Source organism: Oppia nitens, unplaced genomic scaffold (genome assembly GCF_028296485.1).
Source record: "Oppia nitens isolate AA-2021 unplaced genomic scaffold, nextdenovo-longstitch-racon4-pilon3 scaffold3_pilon_pilon_pilon, whole genome shotgun sequence".
Taxonomy (NCBI): Eukaryota; Metazoa; Arthropoda; class Arachnida; order Sarcoptiformes; family Oppiidae; genus Oppia; species Oppia nitens.
In genome coordinates, this window is record NW_026533221.1 from 2,402,155 (window position 1) to 2,426,883 (window position 24,729).

The 24,729-nt window shown below is 29.6% G+C and overlaps 6 protein-coding genes across 6 annotated transcripts; 2 read left to right on the forward strand and 4 right to left on the reverse strand.

Annotated features, from left to right (window-relative positions):
• Positions 1-1,181: 1,181 nt before the first annotated feature.
• LOC128957774 (zinc finger protein 62-like) lies at positions 1,182-3,162 on the reverse strand. Its single transcript, XM_054303587.1, has 2 exons — positions 1,496-3,162; positions 1,182-1,395 (listed from the first exon to the last, which is right to left on the reverse strand). The coding sequence occupies exons 1-2, from the start codon at positions 3,013-3,015 to the stop codon at positions 1,182-1,184; spliced, it is 1,734 nt and encodes a 577-aa protein (XP_054159562.1). The 5' UTR covers positions 3,016-3,162.
• Positions 3,163-3,732: 570 nt separating this feature from the next.
• LOC128957775 (lon protease homolog, mitochondrial-like) lies at positions 3,733-7,123 on the forward strand. The gene is made up of 4 exons (XM_054303588.1): positions 3,733-5,621; positions 5,732-6,115; positions 6,180-6,320; positions 6,419-7,123. Exons 1-4 carry the CDS (start codon positions 3,966-3,968, stop codon positions 7,121-7,123), a joined length of 2,886 nt encoding a protein of 961 aa, XP_054159563.1. The 5' UTR covers positions 3,733-3,965.
• A 2,119-nt stretch (positions 7,124-9,242) lies between these two features.
• On the reverse strand, positions 9,243-14,138 carry LOC128957621 (synaptotagmin-4-like). Its single transcript, XM_054303421.1, has 7 exons — positions 13,567-14,138; positions 12,558-12,812; positions 12,318-12,436; positions 10,532-10,738; positions 10,147-10,386; positions 9,901-10,024; positions 9,243-9,618 (listed from the first exon to the last, which is right to left on the reverse strand). The coding sequence occupies exons 1-7, from the start codon at positions 13,688-13,690 to the stop codon at positions 9,308-9,310; spliced, it is 1,380 nt and encodes a 459-aa protein (XP_054159396.1). The 5' UTR covers positions 13,691-14,138; the 3' UTR covers positions 9,243-9,307.
• A 2,609-nt stretch (positions 14,139-16,747) lies between these two features.
• On the reverse strand, positions 16,748-18,164 carry LOC128957627 (coatomer subunit epsilon-like). The gene is made up of 4 exons (XM_054303426.1): positions 17,903-18,164; positions 17,629-17,792; positions 17,351-17,500; positions 16,748-17,265 (listed from the first exon to the last, which is right to left on the reverse strand). The coding sequence occupies exons 1-4, from the start codon at positions 18,005-18,007 to the stop codon at positions 16,788-16,790; spliced, it is 897 nt and encodes a 298-aa protein (XP_054159401.1). The 5' UTR covers positions 18,008-18,164; the 3' UTR covers positions 16,748-16,787.
• Positions 18,165-18,627: 463 nt separating this feature from the next.
• Positions 18,628-22,306, forward strand: LOC128957610 (sterol regulatory element-binding protein 2-like). Its single transcript, XM_054303408.1, has one exon. It carries the CDS (start codon positions 18,818-18,820, stop codon positions 22,178-22,180), a length of 3,363 nt encoding a protein of 1,120 aa, XP_054159383.1. The 5' UTR covers positions 18,628-18,817; the 3' UTR covers positions 22,181-22,306.
• Positions 22,307-22,395: 89 nt separating this feature from the next.
• Positions 22,396-24,463, reverse strand: LOC128957624 (probable isocitrate dehydrogenase [NAD] subunit alpha, mitochondrial). Its single transcript, XM_054303424.1, has 8 exons — positions 24,248-24,463; positions 24,011-24,157; positions 23,759-23,931; positions 23,551-23,680; positions 23,329-23,462; positions 23,141-23,243; positions 22,920-23,066; positions 22,396-22,849 (listed from the first exon to the last, which is right to left on the reverse strand). Exons 1-8 carry the CDS (start codon positions 24,260-24,262, stop codon positions 22,622-22,624), a joined length of 1,077 nt encoding a protein of 358 aa, XP_054159399.1. The 5' UTR covers positions 24,263-24,463; the 3' UTR covers positions 22,396-22,621.
• Between the last annotated feature and the right edge of the window lie 266 nt (positions 24,464-24,729).

A 24,729-nucleotide genomic window follows, 5' to 3' on the forward strand; every position in this document is an offset into this window, starting at 1 on the left:
ATATACTATTTTATTACTTTATATTAGGTTAGGTTATGGTGGGTATTATGGTTATGGTTATGGTTAGGTTGAGATTTGTGTATAAGGAGGAAAGGAACGGTAGGTGAGGACTAGTATCTTAACTTATCTAAAACTTATACCGAACTACTTATACGTGAATTAATATTTAACTATTAATCGAAAGTCGATTAAAATTAGCAATAATTGACAGAAATATGTAATTAATTTTCAAAAAATTATTATTTATATTGTTATAAAATTTTCTGATTATATTAATACATAACATTTGTATTATTAGATAAGTTAACTAAATAGCAATAGTAAAACTCAATTTATATTTAAAAATTATTATATCGTTTTTTTTATTGATTATTTAGTTATTTATATTAAATAAATTAAATACTTATGAAAAATAGTACAATAATAATAATAATAATTTTCTAAATATATATCGCAATTAGATTAAGTAATCTTATTAAAAAAATAAAGTTTACAAAATAATCCCAAAAAATAATCTTAGCCTTAAACGGTCTAAAATGGCAAAAGTATTTAACTTTGATAACAATAATCAAGATATGGTTAATGATAATAATAATGGTGTTATTTATGTGATATTAAACATTTATTTGGTTGATGTAGAAGAGCTTATCATAATTATTATTATGATTATTGGCAATGAAATGGAATTCATGGTAATTAAAAATAAATAAATTTAAAACAATATTAATGTTTAGTATAATTATAAAATTTTAACTATATATATATATATATTAATATATCAATAATTTTTTAATATATATCAATAAATATATATATATATATATATATATATCTATACATTTAGATTACTATACATTTCTAACAAATTGTCCAAATGATATAACCAACGGATTAAAGACTTTTTTAATAAAATTTTTTATAATAATTTTTTACCAAATAGTAATCATTATTAATAATTTATAAAAAGTTTTAATTAATATTATTTTCATTAATCACTTATTATGTATTTTGTGTTTATTAAATAAACAATAAACTTTTTATTCATTGATTAATTTTATATACAATAATTTAATTACCGTAATATTTTTTAATGTTATAATGATATATAAAGTATATTACAATATATTTATAATAATGTATAATATAATAATTAAGTAGATTATAAAATAGTTAATCAATCATTAATGGGTTGTCGGTATCACCATCTTTGATGGTCGTCCAACACGTTTGGATGGCCTACGGATTTTCGAATGTTGTCTTTGATGAGATTGAAGACCTGCCTGAGCGGCAAATCGTTGATCACAGTCGAGACATTTGAACGGCTTTTCACCCGTATGTATACGTTTGTGTGTTATGAGTGTACTCTTAACCGAGCACCGGTACACACAACCCGGCCTAATAATAATAATAGGAAAAATTTTGGTGTTAAAACATATATGGGTGGGTGAGTGTGTGTGTGTGTGTGTGTGTGTGTGGGAGACAATCATTTACATACCACTCGCAAGCAAACGGTTTTTCATTGGTATGGGTACGCTTGTGGGCAATCATTGTCCAATTGGCTTTACAGGTGAACTCACAGGCCGGCCAATCGCACCGACGGTGTTTCAGTTGCGAGTGTTTCAGTTTATGCGACTTAAGATTTGATGGCGTAAATGCTGAATACTCACAACCGGGCCAATCACACGGATAGGGTTTCAGTTTTAAGTGAATATTATTGATATGTTGTTTGAGATTATAGGCCGACTTTACCGTAACAGTACAACCGTCATACGGACACATCAGCAGCTGATCCGGATGTACTTTCTTTTGGTGTTGTTTCAGAGTGGCCACCATAACGAATGTTGAACCGCACTCATCGCACCTATAGGGACGGTAAGTGTCGTCTTTGGTCGGAACTGTTAGGACGTGTTGCCGATAGTGTTCGTAGAATATGTACTTATCTTCGCTAATGAATTGACAATAGACTACATCACAGATATATTTATCGTCCGTCAAACACGTGTCCATCTTTTCGTACAATCGTTTTGCTTGTAGTTTGTGTTGTTGTAAGTGATTGTAAAAAGTGATATCTTTTTTACATCTAAACGTACAATCGATAGTCTCATCGCATTCATAGTAATCATCGACTTTTGTATACTTTTGGATCAATTCGAAGATTCGTTTTTCTTCCTCAAGTGAGACTCTGTCGTATGAATTATGTTTAACGACGTTATATTCGGTTATCATTTGATGTGTTTTATGATATGTTTTATCTCTTTGTTTAATAACTTTCTCTTTATCTGATAATCCGATTGTTTCAACAATAGTCTCATTAAATTCATTATTATTGTCATCATTACCACTGTCTTCTTCATCAACATTAATGTCATCACTAATCCAATTATCACTTTCGTGATCACTCTGTAGTTCACATTTGATATCACTGTCAACACTGATCATTGATGTATTAAATGAGTTAATATTTGAATTTTTTGTTATCGGTATTGACCCCAAGTTTTCGGTAATTAACCGAAACCTTTGGCCACAATTAGTATTAGTATTATTATTATCACCAAAAACAGTTTGAACGCCTTTATCGGCAACCAATATATTGCTAAGTTGTTTGCGGGTCACCTCTTGGATCAATTTACAGATTTTCTTGTCGTCGAACTCTTCTTGTTGTTCGTAATTGTCGATAACTGACCGCAAGTTTTCTTTTTCGTGTTCAATACGGCTCTCCTCTTCTTTGATCGACTGGATTAAAGCCAACAGCCGTGTGTTGTCGCCGCCGTCGGTATCGATGATGTCCATCACACGAGCTAACTGGACAATGACCACCAACGATACGTTACAAACTGTCAGATGTTTGTTAAGCTGTTCCGATGTCTGAAGACGAGCTTCAAGAGTGATAATCTTGTGGCGCATTTCAAGCAACTCGTGCTGACATTCGTACCACAAGTAGTCCGCCGTTGACGACAAACTCATATCTTCTTCATTCTTCTTCTTCATCCTCATCACCGTCGACGGTGACGACATCGCCGGTAATTGTCAGTTGACACCACCAATCGGTTGACCACTTGTCAGATCAGATCTAACAAAACATATCTTTGTTTATCAATAAATAAATTGTGATTATAATTGTCACTGAAATCGATGACACAATTTGTTGTTTATATATATTGTTGACAAATATTGCACTCAAAATGTAAATAAAAAATTTAAAAAAAAATAATTTTCAATAATAAGGGCTTAATTGACATAATGTTTGGTATTATAGTTAAGGCTTTTTTTATCGATCACTTAAATCGAGTGCATATAATAACAAACAATAATGTTTGTAATGTTAGTAAAAACTTTTATGAATTATCAATGAATTAATAACTTTTTTTTATTAAAAAAACATTAAATATTATTAATATAAAATGTTTATAATCATTACAATTAATATTATATGATCCACACAAACAATTAATTAATTATTATTTTTATATTTTAGCATGCTCATTTAAATTTTGTTTTTTTTTCATTAACTAAGTTTTTATAACCTAACCTTAAAGTCAACCTAAACTAATCTAAATTAAACTAAATTAATAATACATTTTTTTAAATAATTAATTTAGTAATTTAATTAAAGCAATAGTTTTTTATTAATAAAAACTTTTTATTAAAAATACTTGAAATCACAGTATATTTTAAAATACAGTATAAACCAAATTATATAAGCAATGATTTTCTCACTTTCAATGTAAAGTCTATGTAAAGTCAATGTAAAGTACACACCAATGGCATCAACAATGTGTTTGCACTAAATATATGCAATTGAAATACAATACTATTATTGCATTGATTGCAACAAAACATAAAGTTTTATATCAACAACACATGTGTTTACCAATCATTACATGAGTGAAGAAGTTCACAGTTGTTTACATTATTGTTATCACCGATTATTTGACTACTAGTGGACAACAAAGCCGGCATAAAATATGGCCTCACGAGTGCTACACATGAGTCGATTGATGTCCAAATTAAGACACGAATCGTCGACATTGTTGTACCGCAACTCATACATCGGTTCAAGACATTCATTAAATGTCCGCACATTGTCTTCATTATGTTATCACCGACCGAGAGGTCATCATTTAGGACACACTAATCGTACTGTTTTAGGTGGCAATGCGCCGACAATTACCGTAACACAAGTACGACACAAATCATCGGACAATAATAGCTCGCCCGACGACAAACCGGACGCTCAGACATCGGTCGAGGAGGAGATGAATCAAGAATTGGATCGACTCATTGAAAACAACGAACGATCGTCATCGTTGGCCGCCATTACAGTACCCGAAGAGTGGCCCGAAGTACCTGTTATTGCCATTAACAGGAATCCCGTGTTTCCGCGTTTCATCAAAATCATTGAAATAACAAATCCCTATCTCATGGAAAGTATCCGACGTATTGTTAAACTGAATCATCCGTTTGTCGGCATTTTTATGACCAAAGACTCGACCAAAGATCAGGAAGTGGTCGACAAATTGGACGACTTATATCCTGTTGGTTCGTTTGCACAAATTCACGAAATGCAAGACTTGGGCACAAAGTTAAGAATTATAATGATGTCTCACCGGAGGATTAAAATTGTTAAACAGATATTACAAGAAGTGGAGAAACCACCGACGGAACCGTCGCCTCCGACGTCAACGAAATCTGTTCGCAAATCGCTACGCAAACGCCGGGTTGTTGTTGTCAACGATAATAACAAAGAAGTGGAGAAAGAGGTGACAACTAATGGCGATATTATTGTCAAAGGAGATCCGATTATTATGGTTGAAGTGGAAAACTTAAAAGACGATCCATTGATTGTAAACGAAGAGGTCAAAGCACTGACCCAAGAAATTGTCAAAACAATTAGAGATATTATTACATTGAATCCACTCTATCGCGAATCAATACTTCAGATGATTCAAACTGGTCAGCGAGTCATTGATAATCCAAGTTTTTTGTCCGATTTGGGCGCTTCACTGACGGCCGCCGAACCTCAAGAATTACAAGAAGTTCTCAATGAAACAGATGTTTCCAAACGATTGTATTTATCGTTGAATTTATTGAAAAAAGAATACGAATTGAGTAAATTGCAGCACAAGATTGGCAGAGATGTCGAAGAAAAAGTCAAACAACAGCACCGAAAGTATATGCTTCACGAACAGCTCAAAGCTATTAAAAAAGAATTGGGAATCGAAAAGGACGACAAGGATGCCATCGAAGAAAAGTTTAAACAAAAAATCAAAGAACTAACAGTTCCCGAACATGTTATGGAAGTGATTAACGAAGAATTGAATAAATTGTCATTTTTGGACAACCATTCGTCTGAGTTCAGTGTTACCCGTAATTACTTGGATTGGCTGACATCGTTGCCGTGGGGTCTGTCGACTATTGAAAACTTGGATATTGCAAAAGCCAGACATGTGCTCGACGAAGATCATTACGGTATGGAAGACGTCAAGAAACGGATACTCGAGTTCATAGCTGTTAGTCAATTGAAGGGCACCACTCAGGGAAAGATACTGTGTTTTTATGGACCGCCCGGAGTCGGTAAGACTAGTATTGCAAAATCAATAGCAAAGGCAATCAATAGAGAGGTTTGTTTTATTTGACTGTAATATTAGTTTTGATTAAAAATTATTAAATATTTAAACATTGATTTTTTAATAATGAATTTTTGTGTTTTTTTATAAATATTAATCGATAGTATTTTAGGTTCAGTGTTGGAGGTATGACAGATGTAGCAGAGATTAAAGGTCATAGACGTACATATGTTGGCGCAATGCCCGGCAAAATCATACAGTGCTTGAAGAAAACAAAAAGCGAAAATCCGTTGGTATTGATCGACGAAGTGGACAAAATAGGACGCGGCTATCAGGGCGACCCGGCGGCCGCTTTACTCGAACTACTAGATCCCGAACAAAATGCCAACTTTTTAGACCATTATCTGGATGTCAACGTTGACTTGTCGAAGATATTGTTTATTTGTACGGCCAATACAACTGATACGATACCCGAACCGCTGAAAGATCGTATGGAAATGATTGAAGTGTCCGGTTATGTGGCCGAAGAAAAGATATCCATTGCTGAAGTATTTTTCGATTTAATACACGCTTTGATTTTATAAATAGTTATAATTAACTTATACTTTACAGAAATATCTCATACCTCAAGCCCACAACATCACTGGTCTCAACAATGAAAGGATTTCTATAACTGCCAATGCATTGCAAACAGTAATCAAATCTTATTGTCGGGAAAGTGGTGTCAGAAATCTCCAGAAACACATCGAAAAGGTTAGCATTTTATTTATTATAGTTATGTAATGTATTTATAATTATGTTTTTGGTATTACCGGTAATTAATTTATATATATATATATATATCTAAATAGATAATGAGGAAGTGTGCCCTTCAAATTGTCGATAAAGTAGCCGATAATGTCATTGTCGACGTCAGTAATCTTCAGGATTTTGTTGGAAAGCCTATCTTCACACAGGATAGACTCTATTCGGAAACACCGCCCGGCGTTGTCATGGGTTTGGCGTGGACTGCAATGGGCGGATCGACACTGTTCATTGAAACGGCAAAATTGAAACGAATGACACCGAAAAAATCTGATGTCGACATCGAACCGGACGGTGCTCTCCAGTTGACCGGTCATTTGGGAGACGTAATGAAAGAGAGCGCCCGAATTGCCTATTCGTTTGCCAAATCGTTTCTATTGGAATTGGATTCGACTAATAGTTTTCTACAGTCGACTAGTCTGCATCTGCATGTTCCCGAAGGTGCCACACCCAAGGATGGTCCCAGTGCTGGCTGTACAATGGTTACGGCACTGATGTCGCTGGCACTACATAAACCAGTCCGACAAAACTTTGCAATGACTGGCGAACTATCGCTGACCGGCAAAATACTACCCGTTGGCGGTATCAAAGAGAAGATAATCGCAGCCAAACGGGTGGGCGTCGACTGTATTTGTTTGCCCGAAGAAAACAAAAAAGATTTTTCCGATTTACCCGATTTCATTAGGAATGGACTTACCGTTCATTTTTGTAATCATTATAAAGATGTTTACGAAATTGCATTCAATTATTGATTGTTGCGTTAAATGATGACAATTGTGTGTTACATATTTAATAATAATAAAAAAATTTATATATTTCATACATATAAATTTATATATATATATAAAGTATATTAGGCTAATTATTTTTAAATTAATTTTTTTTATAATAATTTAGATTATTAATTATATTTGATAATGAAATAAAATAAAAAAAAATTAATTATTAGAATTTTGATAAAGTCTTTATTAAATTAATTAAATTAATAATAATAATAATAACTTTCTTTTTTAGTATACAAACAGTGAATGTTTTTTTAAGAGACGACATAAATCATAGATTTATTTATTATTATTTTTTGTATCAATATTTATGTGCAAACATTACATCTGATTGATAGAAAAAACAAACAGAAAATAACAATTTTGATATCTTATCGGCTTTTTTTAAATAGATATATTAATATATAAGATTCAATAGTATTAGTATCTCAATGACAATATATTGTTAATAAAATCACATAACTTTTATTTGACCCGAAAAAACACATAAAAATCGATCAATAGTTTTACTATTATTGAGTTTAAATATAAACGGTATATATATATACTGTATATATATACCGTATATATAAACTAAATAATACAATACTTTATTTAATACTTTTTTTGTATTGTTATACACTTATATATAAACACTTTTTTTAATATTAAAAATTAATTTGTTTTAGAAATTAAACATTGAAACAATAAAAACATGTTTTGTTGCAATTCTCAGGCATGTTTTCATATTGAATAGAAATTTATAATTTTTGATATTTAATAAATAAATAACCCTGCTAGTTTTATTTTTAAACAACAATTATTTGGCCTTATTATTATTATTATTATTGATGATGATTAATTTTTAAAAGCAGCATTTTTTAAATCATACAGTATATTGTGTTTTATATTTTTTTGTGATTAATATCTATAATTTTGAATATAATTCAATGACATACCTGAGCGCACATTCCTATGAATCAATGAATTTTGACTTATAATTTATGATGTGATGTTTAAGACAAGAATTATTGGGATTATTAATTACATTAAACAATAATAAAACTAAATTTTTTTTGGTTTTTTGTTTGCACTATAAATGTCAAACAATTTCATCAATAATTCTTGTACTAAACAACACACAATATATAGCTATTAATTTTTAGATACCTATTAATAATAATAATCACTAATCAATAAGTCATTCATGTATTTTACTCCTAATTATATTATAGGAGACAATGGCTTTACAATTTTATTTTTCTGCTTAAACTTTTACGGTAAACACACACTTATATATATATATATATTATTATCAATATTATTAATTTATTTATTTTCAGTGTTAAAAACTATTTATAATTATTTATTTATTTGGTTTTATCTGTCGATTACTTTTTTTTGTTTGGAAAACAAAAATCTACATTACATTAATTTTTTAAATGTCTTCAATGAATAACACATAAAACACATTATATTATTATTATTATATAATGATTTTATGTTTGTTTGCTATTATATAATATAATCTAATATTTTTGTTTTTTTTTGAGAGCAATGTGTTTGTAAAATTGCGAGGGATTTCAGGTAATAGTTTTGGGAATATATATATATTTTTTTGTTGAATACAACAAACAAATTGTTTATTATATATATTATTTTTATACTGTAGTATTATAATGATGATAATAATAATCTTATATTGAAGTTAAGGTATATAAGTATTAAAAAAACCAATTGTGAAAATAAGCTATGAATTCATGAGAGAAATACTGTAGTATTTAAAAAGTTATTATAGTTTTTGTTTTGTCATTGAATAATAATAATAATATTTATAATTGAAAATGAAAGCCAACCTAAAAGCTTAAGCTTATATAAAATCGCATATTTGTTGTTCCGTATAATTTACTTAACAAATGGTAAATTAAATTTTTTTTAAACAAAATTATAAATGACAGACAAAATACAATTTAGTAAAAAAATGAAAAATGATGAGAAAATTTACTTTAAAAAATTATATCATAATTTTTTTTTGTGGGATAAATCTTTAAAAAAAACGTCTGTCGAAAACACAAACTACAAAAAATCCAAACAGCAATTATAATATTAATAATAACTAATTAATTAATAATAATAATTAAAAAATATCAATAAATATTTTAATTGAAAATAAAGTCACTCTTTAAGTTTATGCCATTCGGCAATCTGTCTTCGGGGCGATGCTATCACGTCCTGCCAGTGCTTCTGTTGTGTCGGTGAACCGGTTTTCGGTCCTAACTCTAGTTTGCCGATGACTTCATTTTTGGTCAGCCGGTCGTAGTCCAGTACCATAAACTCGATGCTAACGTTATCCAAACCCTCGTTATAGGGTATGTCAAACACAAAACTTTCGTTAAAGACCGGCGAAGTGGTCCTCTTCTTAACGTGAGTTCGCTTTTTAATAATACGCTGATTGTTATGCAATAGATATATCTTAACGTATGGATCTGTTTTTTTTCATTCAATCAATAAAATCCCATTTTATAGTATATAATAATAATAATAATAATAATTATATTATATTGATTTAATTATATTGATATGTTATAGTGATAGCACTTAAGTTACATAAAATTTCATTTACAATTTAATGAGTAAAATAATTATATATTTTGTGTGTGGGTTTTTGTACCGCTAATATATTAATAGCTTTACTGTATATTACATAACAGTTTAGTTAATAATATTATTATTATTTCTAGTAATAGTATATTATATTAATCTCTTACCGCAAAGTCCTGTCAAATCCATTTTTGGCAAATTTCTGGCTTTCAGTATGACTACAGTTAGTCGATTGGCCGCCGGTTGATAGCACAGGGATACTAACAGCTCTCCCCTTCCCTGTAATCTCATCTGAAATTTAAAAAAATAAATAAATATTTTTTTAAAGATTAAAGAAACAAACAAAAAATTAATAAACTTTTATTTTAATAAATAAATCAACAAAAAAAATGTTATATATTTTTTAATAATACTTTATGACTTCGTGGAGATATCTCTTTTGTTAAATGGATTTGTTTTTCAAGCGAATCAAATTCAACGGAATTCAGATGACAGAAGACTTCGCCGATGACTTCATCTCTTGAATATCTATCAAAGCTGAGGACAATAAAGTGGAGAACAGTTGTCTGCAAATGGTTTGGATTAATGCCATAGAAAGTAAAGTCTTCGTCGTAAACGGGATTTTGGGTTTTACGCAATACTCGTGTCTTAACCTTTTAAAAAACAAATATTTTTGGGCGAAGACGTTGTCGGAAATGAAAATAATAAATAAAAATAAATAAAATTATTTATGAACTCATTTCTTGTGTGAGATATTATTATTTATTATTATTATATATATATTATGTTTTCACATACTTTATGCTGTTTTTCTGGTAACAACTGGAGCTTAATATATGGATCAGAACTTCCGAAGTTCGGGTCTTTCGGCGGCAAATCCGAGCACTTGATTATTGTTACACAAAGGGCTCGCTTTTCGTAATTATATTTCAATTTGAAGTATAATTTACCCAAATATGTCTCGTTTTTGTCTTTATATACATTCTCTTTGTCTTCATTTTCAAACTATAATATAAGTATATATACAGTATATATAGATATATAATATATATAATGAAATTATTTTCGTGAGAGACAAACAAAAAAATTTCAATTAACTTTAATTTAATTGTTGTATATAACATGTGTAATACAGACAATGTACTATACTGTATATATATATAAACAATAATTAAATATGATAATTAGTCAGTAGTCTACTAGGAAAATATCCATTTAAATAAATAGTACTGGGTACAGTGTACAGTAGTTTAATTATTTAAATTAATTAACTAAATAATTTATTTTTGTAGAAACTAAATAGTGAGATAGTGTACTGTACTGTAATTTATTTTATTTTATAATTTATAATATATAATATTTGCGGTACATTAACATTTGCTAAAAGCAATTTATGATACAATTTGCTACTATTTAGCAACTATTTTGTAATACTAAACAAAATAAATTTTGTATTATATTTAACATTTTACTTAAAACAAAAATAATTAAAAAAAACAAAAAATTGTTAAAATATTTGTTTTGAAAAATTAGTTGAACGTTAAACTAAAATAATTATGTATTTTTTTAAATGTCAAAAACTGTACTAGACAATTTAGCGATTAGAAAATTTTCCAATGTCAGTTTCATATCATACTATACATATTGTTATATTTACCGTATATTATACTTTCAAACATTTGAAAAAAGCTATTAATAAATTTTTTATGGTTTGCGTCCAGTGATAACACAGTTATTGCATTAAAAAATTTAATGTATTATTTATGACTTTAGGCAACATTTTATCTTTTTAAAAAAAAGTCAACACAATTTATAGATATATTGTTGATCAAAAAAAAGTAAAGGATTTAATCAATAAGTTTTAATAAAATCTCATATAAAATGATTTAATAAAAAATTTAATAAACGTGTTTCAAAATTTGATACAAATATAGATTATTATATAATTAATTAATTATTTTGTTAATGATTTAATGCCTAATTAAAACTGGTGTACAACATTTTTTTTAATTTAAAATAATAGACAATATTTTAACTTGAATTTGAAAAAGTCACGCTAGTTTACTGTAAAAATTAATTATTTATTAATAAAAAAAAACTTGTATTTATAGTACAGTTGAACATAACTAAAGTTATAAATTATAGTAAATTATTAATACGATTGTTATAATAAAAAATAATATAGTATTACAACTACAGTATTAATTACATATTATTAGTATATATATGTATTGATATTATTATTATTTTTTAATAAGCTAAATGTCAATCTAGTTTATAACAAATCTTTTATGCATTATATAAATTGATTTTTATTCTGCATATAATTATTTAATCAAAATTTTCAATTTGAAAATTGGTTTACATAACAATAAAAAAATAAAACATAAATAAATTATATTGAGCAATAACAAAAATATTTTTCTATTTAATTTTAAATGCAACACATTCAGTATATTTTATTTAAACTCAAATATATATATATACGATCTATAATTTAAATTGGTTTATATAAAGTATATGTATAAATAATTTACTACTAAATTGAATAAATATTATGAATAATTAAATAATTTTCACTCACATTATCGCTGAGTACATGATTTTCAATAGGAATGACTACTTCTTTGATGCCATCAATTATAGGACTGGTATTATTGGGTGACGAGGAATGTCTATCTGCTAGTGATTTACTATTACATCCTATTTATATTGTTTGTCATTCAAAAAAAAATAAAATAAATAATAATTAAAGTATTAGAAAGTTAATACTAATGAGCAATAATTGTTTTAAAATATATATATCAATAAATACAAGACATACCGGGAGGACTCTTATTGCCCGTAGGACTCGGACTCTTCTTGAGTAGACCGCCGCCAGAGCCGGGACTCTTGACGGCCGATGATTTCTTAAACGACAGCGACTGGTCAACTGGTATATTACGTTTGATCAACAGTGTCTTGTGGCCAAATTGGTCACTTTTTCGCCGACGGTAAAAATAGCACGTAGTGGCCGCTACGACCAATATGAAGAAAGCGCTGCCCAAACATACGGCGACGACAGCCGTGGCCGCAGACTCTGTGTGTATATGTTTATCGCAGAATATTCATTAGATTTAATTATATATATATATATATAAAATTCAAAAAAATTATAAATTATTTATAATAATAAAAAATAATAATCTTTGAAATTACAATGAAATCTCTTCTTTAATAACTCTATAATACGATATGTGATTATAATTATTATACTACTAATTGCTTAAATATTAATATGTTTTTTCTCTATTTGATATATTCAAAAACCTAAAGCCGATAATAATATTTAACGATATTTTAAATAATTAATATTAGGAATATTCATATAATACTCTATATATTTAATTTGCTATTATTATTATTATTAAATAATATAATAGCTTATACTGTATTATTCATGTTGTTTGTTGTTATCAATGCTAATATCAACTATTATAATAAAAATTCTAATTATACTTATTATTATTATTTTTATTACAATAACAACAAATCTACTAATGGAAAGCATAAGTGTTATGATAATGAGTAGTTTTATTAAAATTAAATTAAATATATTAAAAATTGCGAAAAATTATAGTCATCAGTAAATAAAACAAACAAATTTTGTTTTGTTTTTTTTTTTTTGATTAATGACTGCGGAATTCAATATAAAAGATACAAACAATATGTTATAATACAGAATATATTATAAGTGATAGTTATAATATATAAATAGGAAATCCATTTATTTAATAAATAGATGTTTTCAAAAATAATATTAATAAATAGATATATATATATATATGACTTACGATTGTTAGTCTGGTTTATATTATTATTTTTATTACTATTATTATCGACACTATGTAATGATGACCCGACAACAACTTCGGGCCCATAATGTGGTGGTCTTATCTTGGGATCAAATCTCTTCATATCATATTTTTTTTTAAAAATATTATTATTTATATACAACAACAACAAGAAAAAACATCAGACGATTATATGGGTGTCACTGAAAAAAATAAATGAATTTTTTTTTTTGATAAACTGATGATAAAAATTTTTGAAGACACAATCTGTTTGTTTTATTTTAGTGATGAAAAACTTAAAACTCTAGCGTAAACTCTCCTCAAAGAGCACTTTACAACATGGCCTCAATGGCTCAGAGCACTAGTAATGTATGTTTGTCTGTCTATATACTGGTATAGCACTGGTAGTATTATCGATGTCTTACTGTGTATAGTATACACATACAGTATTACAGACTTTACGCACACAAAAAGGCATTACAACCATCCGTTCACAGAAAGAGAGAGAATATTCTGTGCTTTTTGTGTATGAATTCAATGTCTATAGCTTTGTGTCATTTATTGTATACTATACTATACACTGTTTAGTATACAGTATAGTAGTATAGGATATACAATGTGATTGCTGTTATACTGATTATCGTATAAAGTATTTACAGTATAAACTCATTGAGTGGATGCAAAAAAAATTGGTCGATAAATATCATGAATCGTATGTCTATTTATTGCTCTCTCTCTCTCTCTCTCTCTCTCTCTCTCTCTCTCTCTCTCTCTTTCATTTTATTTTATTTTATTCAATGACTAAACATTCATTACATATACATTAAAGGCGTCATTTAGTTTCTAAGACAATCTGTAATATCATCCTCTAATATGATAAGCTTAGTATTACTATTATTATCATTATTATATTATATATAAATTTATATATTCAATATATTGGAATATATTTATAATAGTATTATTTCAAACAAATTTAATTAAATATCTAATTTAATATTCCAATAATTTATAGACTATAATATTAGGTATCTCATAATAATTTATAATATTAGGATATAAAATAAAAATAAAAATATATATAAATATACAAAACTTCATATATAAATTCATATATCAATATATATTCAATAAATAAAGTAAATATAAAAGAGTATTAAATTTATTTATTTAATATTTGAAAATTCACATGAATTATATATCTGTATTATTAAATTTTATATATATATTGAGTTGAAATACTATATTATATTAATTTTTTTTAAATGTAAGGATTCTGTGATTCTTTCAAATAATAAATTTTTAGAAATCACGAAATAATTCAATATTTCAGTTGATATTTGAATAGTTTATTATAAAAAAAATTTTTAGAGAAAAAAATATAATTAAATTGATTTATTATAACTAAATAAATGAATAAATATATATTAAAGGTCACTAACTAATATTGTACAATGGATTTTCAATTATACAATGTTTAAGTATAAAATCAAAGTGTAATTTATAAAATTAAATTTGTTTATTTAATATATACTTATAATAATATATATACAGAATATACAGTATAAATATATTCTGTATATAATATTACTTTCTGTAACTTAATAGCAATCATTATATTAATAGTAGTGATTGTGAACAACAATATTAAATCACCGAATGCTTTGTCGTCAAAAAATACTATATTTACAGATCATTAACTATATTATACTCAATAATAAATAATATATAAAAAAGAAAATAAACATCAAATTCAATGCCAAATTTATAGTTAAAGTGTTAATAATAATATTAATTATTATTATTATTATTATGAGATAAATGTCTAAAATCTATTGAAACAACAAAATTTTAAAAAGATTTATTACATTTTCGTTTGTGTGGTTTTTTTAAACTAAACATTTATTTTGAATATTTAATTAAAGTTAATTTCAATAAATTACTTTAATTATATATATATACATAGTATATAAATTACATAAATTTTCTACTAAAAGTCAAACTTATTTTTTAGATTAAATATATTTTTAAATATATAAAATTTCGTAATATATTTAAATTATATAAAAATATTTTTTAATCTAGATAATTTTTTTGCATAAAAATATTTTATAATTAACTTAATGTAAAAATGTAATAGACAGTTTTTTTTAAAAGTACACTAAACCTAAACATTTATAATATTGCGTAACTAACTATTTTTATGGTAATATACTGTACGCCTACATAAATCAATTGAATTTTATTAATATTATTATATTTAACGAGTGATTTATGAAGTTAAATGATTTATCACATTATAATGAAATTATATAACACGATAAAAATATCCGACAAAAACAATCAATCATTAAATAAACAATAATTACTATACAATAGGATATAATTTATTCCGAATCAATTAATATGCTGTTAATTAAAAATATTATTTACCAATAAGTATAAAATGCCTCAAAACATAAAATTATTAATTAAATACTGTATAAGATATCGATTCCTAAAAGCAATTATTTAAAAAAAATATTATATGAAATAATAATAATATACTTATACAGAATCTATATTATAGATAATAATAATAAAAAATAAATAAAATAAACTAAGTATAATCAAGTGGTAATCGCAAACACACACACACATCATAATCATCATTATATCATTAATATAAATGTGGGAAATTATGTGGGCCCACACAAAATCTAGATTATGAGTAAGGTAATTTATATATAAAAATAATTATATACTATATATATATTAATCTATTATATTATCGTAATAATAATTATTATATAAAATAAACGACAAAAACAACAACAACAACAAAAACGACAATTACTGTAATTATCACAAATCATTAAAATAAGGCTATAATTTATCACATAATTTATTTGAATCAACGATACCCAGTTAATTACCTTATTATCAAAAAAATTATGAATTCAATGCACATTTTGAAAATACAATAGTAAAGTGTTAAAATATATACTGTATATATAATTTATTATTAAGTGCATAATTATTATACAAATAATTTTTGTCAAAAATAATAAGTGATAACTATAAATAGATAATAATTGAAATTAGATTTTTTTTTGTCAAAAAAAATTTATTTGAAAAAATTAGACAATAAATTATAAAAACTTTTTTTTTAATTATATGATTAAATAAACGATTTTCTATTATTCCTATTTAATGCACTGGAAGTGATGTTAACTTAATATTTAAATTTGATAACTCTTTATCAGATTCTGTAGCTCTCGTTCTTTAGCCAAATAGTCCTGAATAAAGGGATGACTACTATTGGAGTCTTTCAATTGATTCATATAGCGATTGGTCACTTCGGGTGGTTTTCCTAAATACTGTGACAATACAATTGAATTGATTAATGTTTCCGAATTGTTGCTGTCCTTATCGATAGCCTCCTGTATTAGTGTTTCGGCTTCGGTATACTTTTCCTGACCGATCAGTGCGACGGCCTGACCATTGAGAAGCAACGGCGACGGACCGTACTTATCGGCCAATTCTTGATAGATATAGTAGGCATCCTGTAGTTTGTCGCCTCCCTGAGCCAAATTGGCCGACGCCTGACTCAACTGACACAATGTTGAATCGTCATCCGTCTCTTGGATTCGTTTCAACTCTTTTCGGGCCAAATCTAATCGATCTAACTTTAGATAGATTTGCAATACCATTGCCGAACTGATCCGATATAATAATAATAATAACAATATTTATTATTAAAAAATATATACAACATAACAATTATCATCAAAAAATTCAATACCACTCAAGATTATCGCTTGAATGCAATACACGCAATGCAGTCTCCAAATTGTTTTCGTGATAATAGATTGTGGCAAACATTAAACACTGGACCCAATCGGTGGCGTCCAATGTCTGGATCTTCGACTCCAAGTCTTGCGCTATATTTGATCTAAAAAAAGTAAACAAATTATTTTTAAAAATACCACAAAAATCAAACACTAATCACACATTTTTTGATAAAAATTTAAACTATAATTATAATTATATATATATACTGTAAAAATCAATAAAAATTACTTTTTGTTATCGTCGGCCATCAAATAAGTGGCCAAATATTTAACATCTTGTAATTGTGTTGCCATCGATGAGTTGATCTCATCGCAGACCAGACCATACTTTTTCTGTGCCACATATGCTCTGTACATAAAGATATCTTTGTCCAACTTGTTATCAGACGTTACCTAAAACAATGAGAGAATCAGACGACAAATAAGACATTTAAATATTAAACCGCTGATGAAGAAGACATTAGATAACTAACAAACAAACAAAAAGTCACCGAAACTGATACCTTAACTCTTTGTGCTTCATTGATACACTGTTGATAGTTTCCCAAATAAAAAGCATTTCGCAACTCAAACAACACGTCCGGTGCTGAAGACGATGAACTGGTCATTGTCTTAGATGGTGGTCATCAACAACAACAACAATAATAATACCGACAATAATAACAACACAAATGTGTCAATCAATGAATGGCTTAAAAAAAGTGACAACAAATCACATTAAATGGTTGTCAATGACAACGACAAACAATTTTTAATTCAATTTTATATACTGTGACACTAAAACAGGGGAAAACAAACCATTGAATAGTACTAATAAATAGGTGTAAATAATAGCTAATAAATGTAAAACATATGTTAACTTCAAAGGGAATAATAATAATCAAAAAAAATATGTAACGTTTTATGTGTATAATTTTGATTAGTCAACCTTTACAGGCATTGATCGCACGTTACAACTATCATAGCCTACAAGTGGGAGGAGCTAACAGTTAGTTCAAAAACGAATAATACAATTTATATATACAGTATATCTATGTATTGCTAACATGCAGTAAGTGTTTAAGAGTACATGCAATAGTATGACACATCACGGTATATGTTATTGTAGCCAATGGCGTGCGAGTGGCGCTCATAATTGGCCAATGAGAACGAGTTATACAAAATCTCCTCATATATGATTCACGCCTACAATCGTATCGTATGATTGTTTACGCAATGATTAAACAGTGTATTAAACACACAATAAATACGAGTCTTATATAAAACTAAACGCAATGTTTGTAATCACTTATTATTTGTTATGTTTTGCCATTCATTGTAATCATTGATTAAAATCACAAAAAAAACTTATTATTATTTAATCTATTAATTGGTCACCGATTTTGTTGGCCACCACTGGACGCGCGTCTATAATAGACATGAATTTAGAGTCACTGCAGTCGTCGCTGGAAGCGTCTCATGTGTTGTCGCCGCCGATGGACACGACGGCCATCGACTCGACACCGTTGTTGACCGACTGTGTGACCACTGATGAAGATTTCGAAGACATGCTATCGTCGATTGGTTGCACAGATCTCTGGACGGACACTATGGATGTCCTAAACACTAACGGTATGCAATTGAATGACTCGTTGGTCAACTCATCCAAACTGAACATTTCCGACGGCTATTTGTTTGACAATTCGTACGACATTTTGAATGACATTTCATTCAACGATATTTCACCGAAATCTTCGTCACCCGATTCGCTGGCATCGGTGGTCAATACGACAATTGCACCGCAACAGCCTATGGATACAAAGCCTCCGATACAAACATTTGATACACTGATGAACACCAGTGGTCTGACATTGAAGAGTATGCTTCAGAGCAACCAAAAGATTCAATTAGTTCGGCCAACGATTGTTCAGAAACAACAACAACAACTTACACAACCAATACAAGTAATACAACAACCGATAACAACAACAACAATAGCGCAGACAGCGCTCAAAGTACAGCCACATCCAGTGACTCAACCGTTGAATGTGTCGACAACGGCAGCCACTACGGCGGCAGCGGTTCCCGTAAGTTTCACGGATCTGATGACCATTATTCGCGAACAACAGGAACAGAAACAACAGTTATTAATGCAACAGAAAGTCCAACAGATTCTCATCGAACATTTGCAGACAAATCTTCAGCCAAACAAACCAATTATAACCACAAATGTTAGCACAGCTTTCAAAACGACACCGACAACAGTGGCGCCAACTTCTCTTACAGTTACTGTCGCTAATCCGACGGCAACTTTGTTGACAACAACTCCCCTTATTCTTCAACAGCAACCACAACAACAACAGCAGCCACAGAAAGAAGTTGTGGACAAAATACCGATTCAACGATTGTCTACAAACAACAGTACATTTGGAACCGTTTCGTCGACTGTTAAACGCGAAACACAGTCACCAATGAGCACAACCAGTGAGTCGTCGTCAAAGAATAGCAAAAATGGTATTAATATTATTAATAGTAATAATATTAATAATTTTGGTAACGGAGCCGTTCCCGAAAAGAGGTCGGCACACAATGCCATCGAACGGCGCTATCGGTCATCGATTAATGATAAGATAACTGAATTGAAGAACATGATTGTCGGCAATGACGCTAAACTGAACAAATCAGCAGTTCTTCGCAAAGTCATTGATTACATTCATTATCTGCAGAACGCGAACGCAAAGCTCAAACAGGAAAACATTCAGTTGAAGCTGAAGAATGGTAACACTAACAGTGATTCCAATTCGCCATCGAAGCCCAACTCGCCAGCCATGACACCGCCCATCTCTGATTGTTCATCAGCGCCGTCATCGCCAGATCAGAGCTCTCAGTCTAGTTCGTCACTATTCTATGCCAGCGATGGCTCACGAATGGTCCTCTGTATAGTTGTTTTGGCTGTTCTGACATTCAATCCAATATCGCTTCTCATGTCTACATCCGATGCAGTTTTCAACTACGAATCCGGTCCCGAAGGTCACGGAAGATCTATTCTGAATTTTTTCGGCTCCGAAGATAATACATCGTGGAAGTACTGGTTCGGCAGTAGTTTGTCGACAGCGTTGATATGGATATTCAATGCATATATTTGTTTTTTGTTTCTCAAGAAAGCATTAAAAAACAATAGTTACGGAACTGTTAACAACAGCAACAACAACGGTGGCGGCAAAAATCATCAAAAGTATGGCCACTACTTGATTCAGGCAAACGCTGACATGAAATCTGGAAAAGTAAAATCTGCGAAAAACAACTATCAATTGGCGCTCTTCGAGATCACTGGTAGTCATTTGCCACCAAAGACATTGATGACTAAAATAGTGGCCCTTTTGTGGCAATTGGTCAGGTATTGGCTGAACATGACTTATGTAGGAATCTGGTTGTCCAATAAAGACGAAGACAATCAGCAGACACTATCGAAATCGATTTGTTTTATTCACTGTAAACTCAATTCGTTGGACTTAATCGAAAACGAAGGCAAACCATCGCTGATCGGTTACATTCACTCATTGACTGCACTGAACGAGTCGTTTCTGATCGCACCGAAGTTTGGCTATCAATCCATTTGCTATCTAATGACAGCACTTCGCTTCAAGAGTCAGTCCAATTTGATGGCCAGATATTTCTTACATAAATCGGCTAAAACTCGAAACGACTCGTTCGATACCTTTCTATTGAAACCAATTGGTAAACGATTTTTCAACAAATCACACATCAAATGGGACTATTCGGTGGACAAGAATTCAATGTTTACGAAAACTGAGTTTATTTCCAAAGATTCAATTTTATTATTATCGGTAAAATTTAGAAGATATCTGATTAAGAAATGTATTCTTACGCTAATGAATCCGCGAAATGGTTCCAACAAAGATCCCTACCATTTGAATGATAGCCCGAAGAAGACCGAAACGATTACAATTAAAGATGTTATTCAAGAATTGATTGGAAATTCCAAACAATATGGCGACGAAGTTTCATATTTTTGGAGTCAAGTTATCAAATTGGCGTTCAGTTGGCTGACCAACGATGACGAAGCAGTCAAACAAACACATCTTGAAGTACCCGAACAAATGAAAAACAATTCGCTGGTTATTTCGCTGCTATTGATATCGAAATTAAGAAAATATATAACCAATAAAAAACCGAAAGACACAAAATTGATCCGAAATTTGTTGGACAGATCCAGTTATGAATTGTGGCGCTCGATAGAGACCGATCAAAACGCCCGAATCGGTCCGATTCAAGATGAATGTCATCAACAAGTGTTCGAAGCGTTTGAATTGCTTTGTTGTGATTGGATTTTGTGGACAAGAGTTAAATTATGGGAAATCAATGTCAACAACCAGAACGATGGCAACAATTTGCGACACATTAAGGGCTTTCGCAAAGATTTGTCGACATTACGCTATTTAGTCGAATCGATTCCCAGCGCAAAATCCAAACTATACTTCTATGAGGGCTCCTATCGACTCATTTGTGGCTCGAATCCGCTGGAAAGTCAACTGCTCTTCGAGCGAACACTACGTAAACGACGTCTGAATGTTCAGCCAAAGATCATCTGCAATACAAACGAAGAAAACAATATACCATCGCTTAGCGATCAGCACGACTTTGCCGGTGCACTGACACTGAGCGCCAAGTATTTGCCATCGCATTGCTTCTCGTGTCCGGCGGAACGGGAGGGCTATCTTCGGGAAGCCAACAGTATATGCGATCGTTTCCGCAGAAAACCTGACGACGTTATCATGTAATGGAAAAATTACGAACTGTTTTGTTATTAATAGCAATTGTAAATAACTGTATAAAATTAAAAATCACAATTTATTTACTCATTTACACACTTCACTACTACTACTATCTGTTTATCGTAATTATTAGATTAGTAATAAATTATTATTATTATTATTATCAATAATTATTTGTCATTTAAACTCAAAACAATCTTTAATTTAAAAACTTAATATAATTTAAAATCCAATTCAAACAAAGAAAAACAAATAAGACTAAGTTTTTATTTTATGTATAATTTAGCTGAAATTCCCGGTAGATTTTCTAGTATATATATATTTATTTATGATTAATTTGCAATTTTAATTGTGCACTTAATTTGATGTCATAATATGTCCTAATTATTATTATTATTGAATTTCACATTTGAATAAATAATTCTAAAACATTAAAAATTGTAATTTTTATGCAAGTTTTGAGATAATTTCTTGAGTAAATTGACTACAAGTGGCTGTTCCGCCCAAATCACCGGTTAATACTTTCTTCGCTTTGATGACACTATAGCAGGCATTTTCAATGCTGTCGGCGTATGGATTGAGATTCAAATACCTTAACATCATTATCGCTGATAATAGCAATGCAGTCGGATTGGCCTTGTCTTGGCCGGCAATATCGGGTGCTGTTCCGTGTACCTAATCGGGATCAACAATAATTGGATCACATATTTTTTTTTTTAATTAGATCAGCTATTGAATAGCTTACCGATTCAAAGACGGCGCCCTCTTTTCCAATGTTACCGCTGGGCGTCACACCTAAGCCGCCGATAAGTCCGGCGCATAAGTCACTTAAGATATCGCCGTAAAGGTTGGGCATTACTAGTACATCAAATCTGGATGGATCCTGGACCATCTGGTTATCATCATTACATAAACAAAAATTGTTTTAACCAATCAATTAAATAAATTGTCAAAAAAAAGACATACATTAAGACAAACTGTGTCCAAATACATCTCTTTGTACTTAATATCTGGATGTTGTTCGGCTACTTGTCGGCAACAGCTGAGAAACAATCCGTCGGACATACGCCTAAATATCGGTAATAAATATAGTATTTTTTGGGGTACCGTAAATATATTTAACTAAATCATTGTCTACTACTACTGTCTCTTACATGATGTTTGCTTTATGTACGGAAGTGACAGTTTTGCGGCCGTTTGACTTCGCGTATTCAAATGCATATTCAGCCACTCTTCGACTGGCTTTTTCGGTAATCAATTTGATACTCTGGACAACACCGGGAGTTATCTATAGATACACAAAAAGAATTTTGTCTCATTATTACCGGTAATATCGACAAAATAATAATTATTAATAATTATAAATAAAGTTTTACCTCGTGTTCAATACCGCTGTACTCTCCTTCGGTATTCTCCCGAATGGTGACCACATCGACGTTATCATAGAGTGTTTCGTGTCCTTCAATTGAACGACATGGCCGAACATTGGCGTACAGCGAGAAAACTCTTAATAAACGAAAAATTATTATTATTATTGAATAACAATAATCACATTTTTAAAATTCAATTCAATTAATTGCATACTTTCTGATCTCAAGATTCAACGATCGATGACCTTTGCCTATCGGTGTAGCCAATGGTCCCTTAAGACCGATACGATTCTTGAGAAACGAGTCGATGGCCTTTTGAGGTATACCAAACTTGCCGTCGGGATACTTGACTGGCGATACATCTACTTTTTCCCAGATAATCGGTACCTAATTACAGCAAATTAATTAATTGATAACTATTTTCATTTGAGAAAAAATTGAATCAATAAGTTCTTGTGTCCCAAACCTTTGCCGCCGAGAATATCTGCTGAACGGCTACCGATATTTCCGGTCCGATACCATCGCCCGGTATTAATGTGACCACTCGTTCAGTGGATTCATAGCGGACAGAGTTGTTTGTATTGCAACGAAATATGTTTGATAGCAATGGTCTCTTCAGATGAAGAATCATAAAATTAGATAAGAATTTTTGATATAAATTCTGTATTTAAATAATAAAATAATAATCAATTAAATGACAAACCAGTTGTCGATGCATTGTTTCCCTCTTAAGTAGGTCTTAAGTAATAGTGATTGTCGACAGTGTGTGTATGTGATAGTAAAAGACTAGATTTTTGCGGTGATTTGACCACTGATTTCGCGGACAACTCTCTCTCTCTCTTTCTGTGGAAAAAATCCAATCGCTGTATGAAATCCTATGAAATAATTGACTTTCTATACGATCGGGTCGTTCATCAATAACAACGTATAGTCCAGTGATTTCTGGCGACTACTGGCCATTAAAATGTCATAATTATAATTAGTTAATAATTAGTAATTAATAATAAGTTTTATTACAATTAATTAATTAATTGTGTTTTACAATTAAAATTCAATCCAATATTATAAGATTATAAATATTTTATTTAAAAGAAACAAATTAATTGTATTAATAAAACATTTTTTTAAAAACAAATATCGCACTATTAATAATGACATCTATTATCAAATGTTTTAAAAGTTATG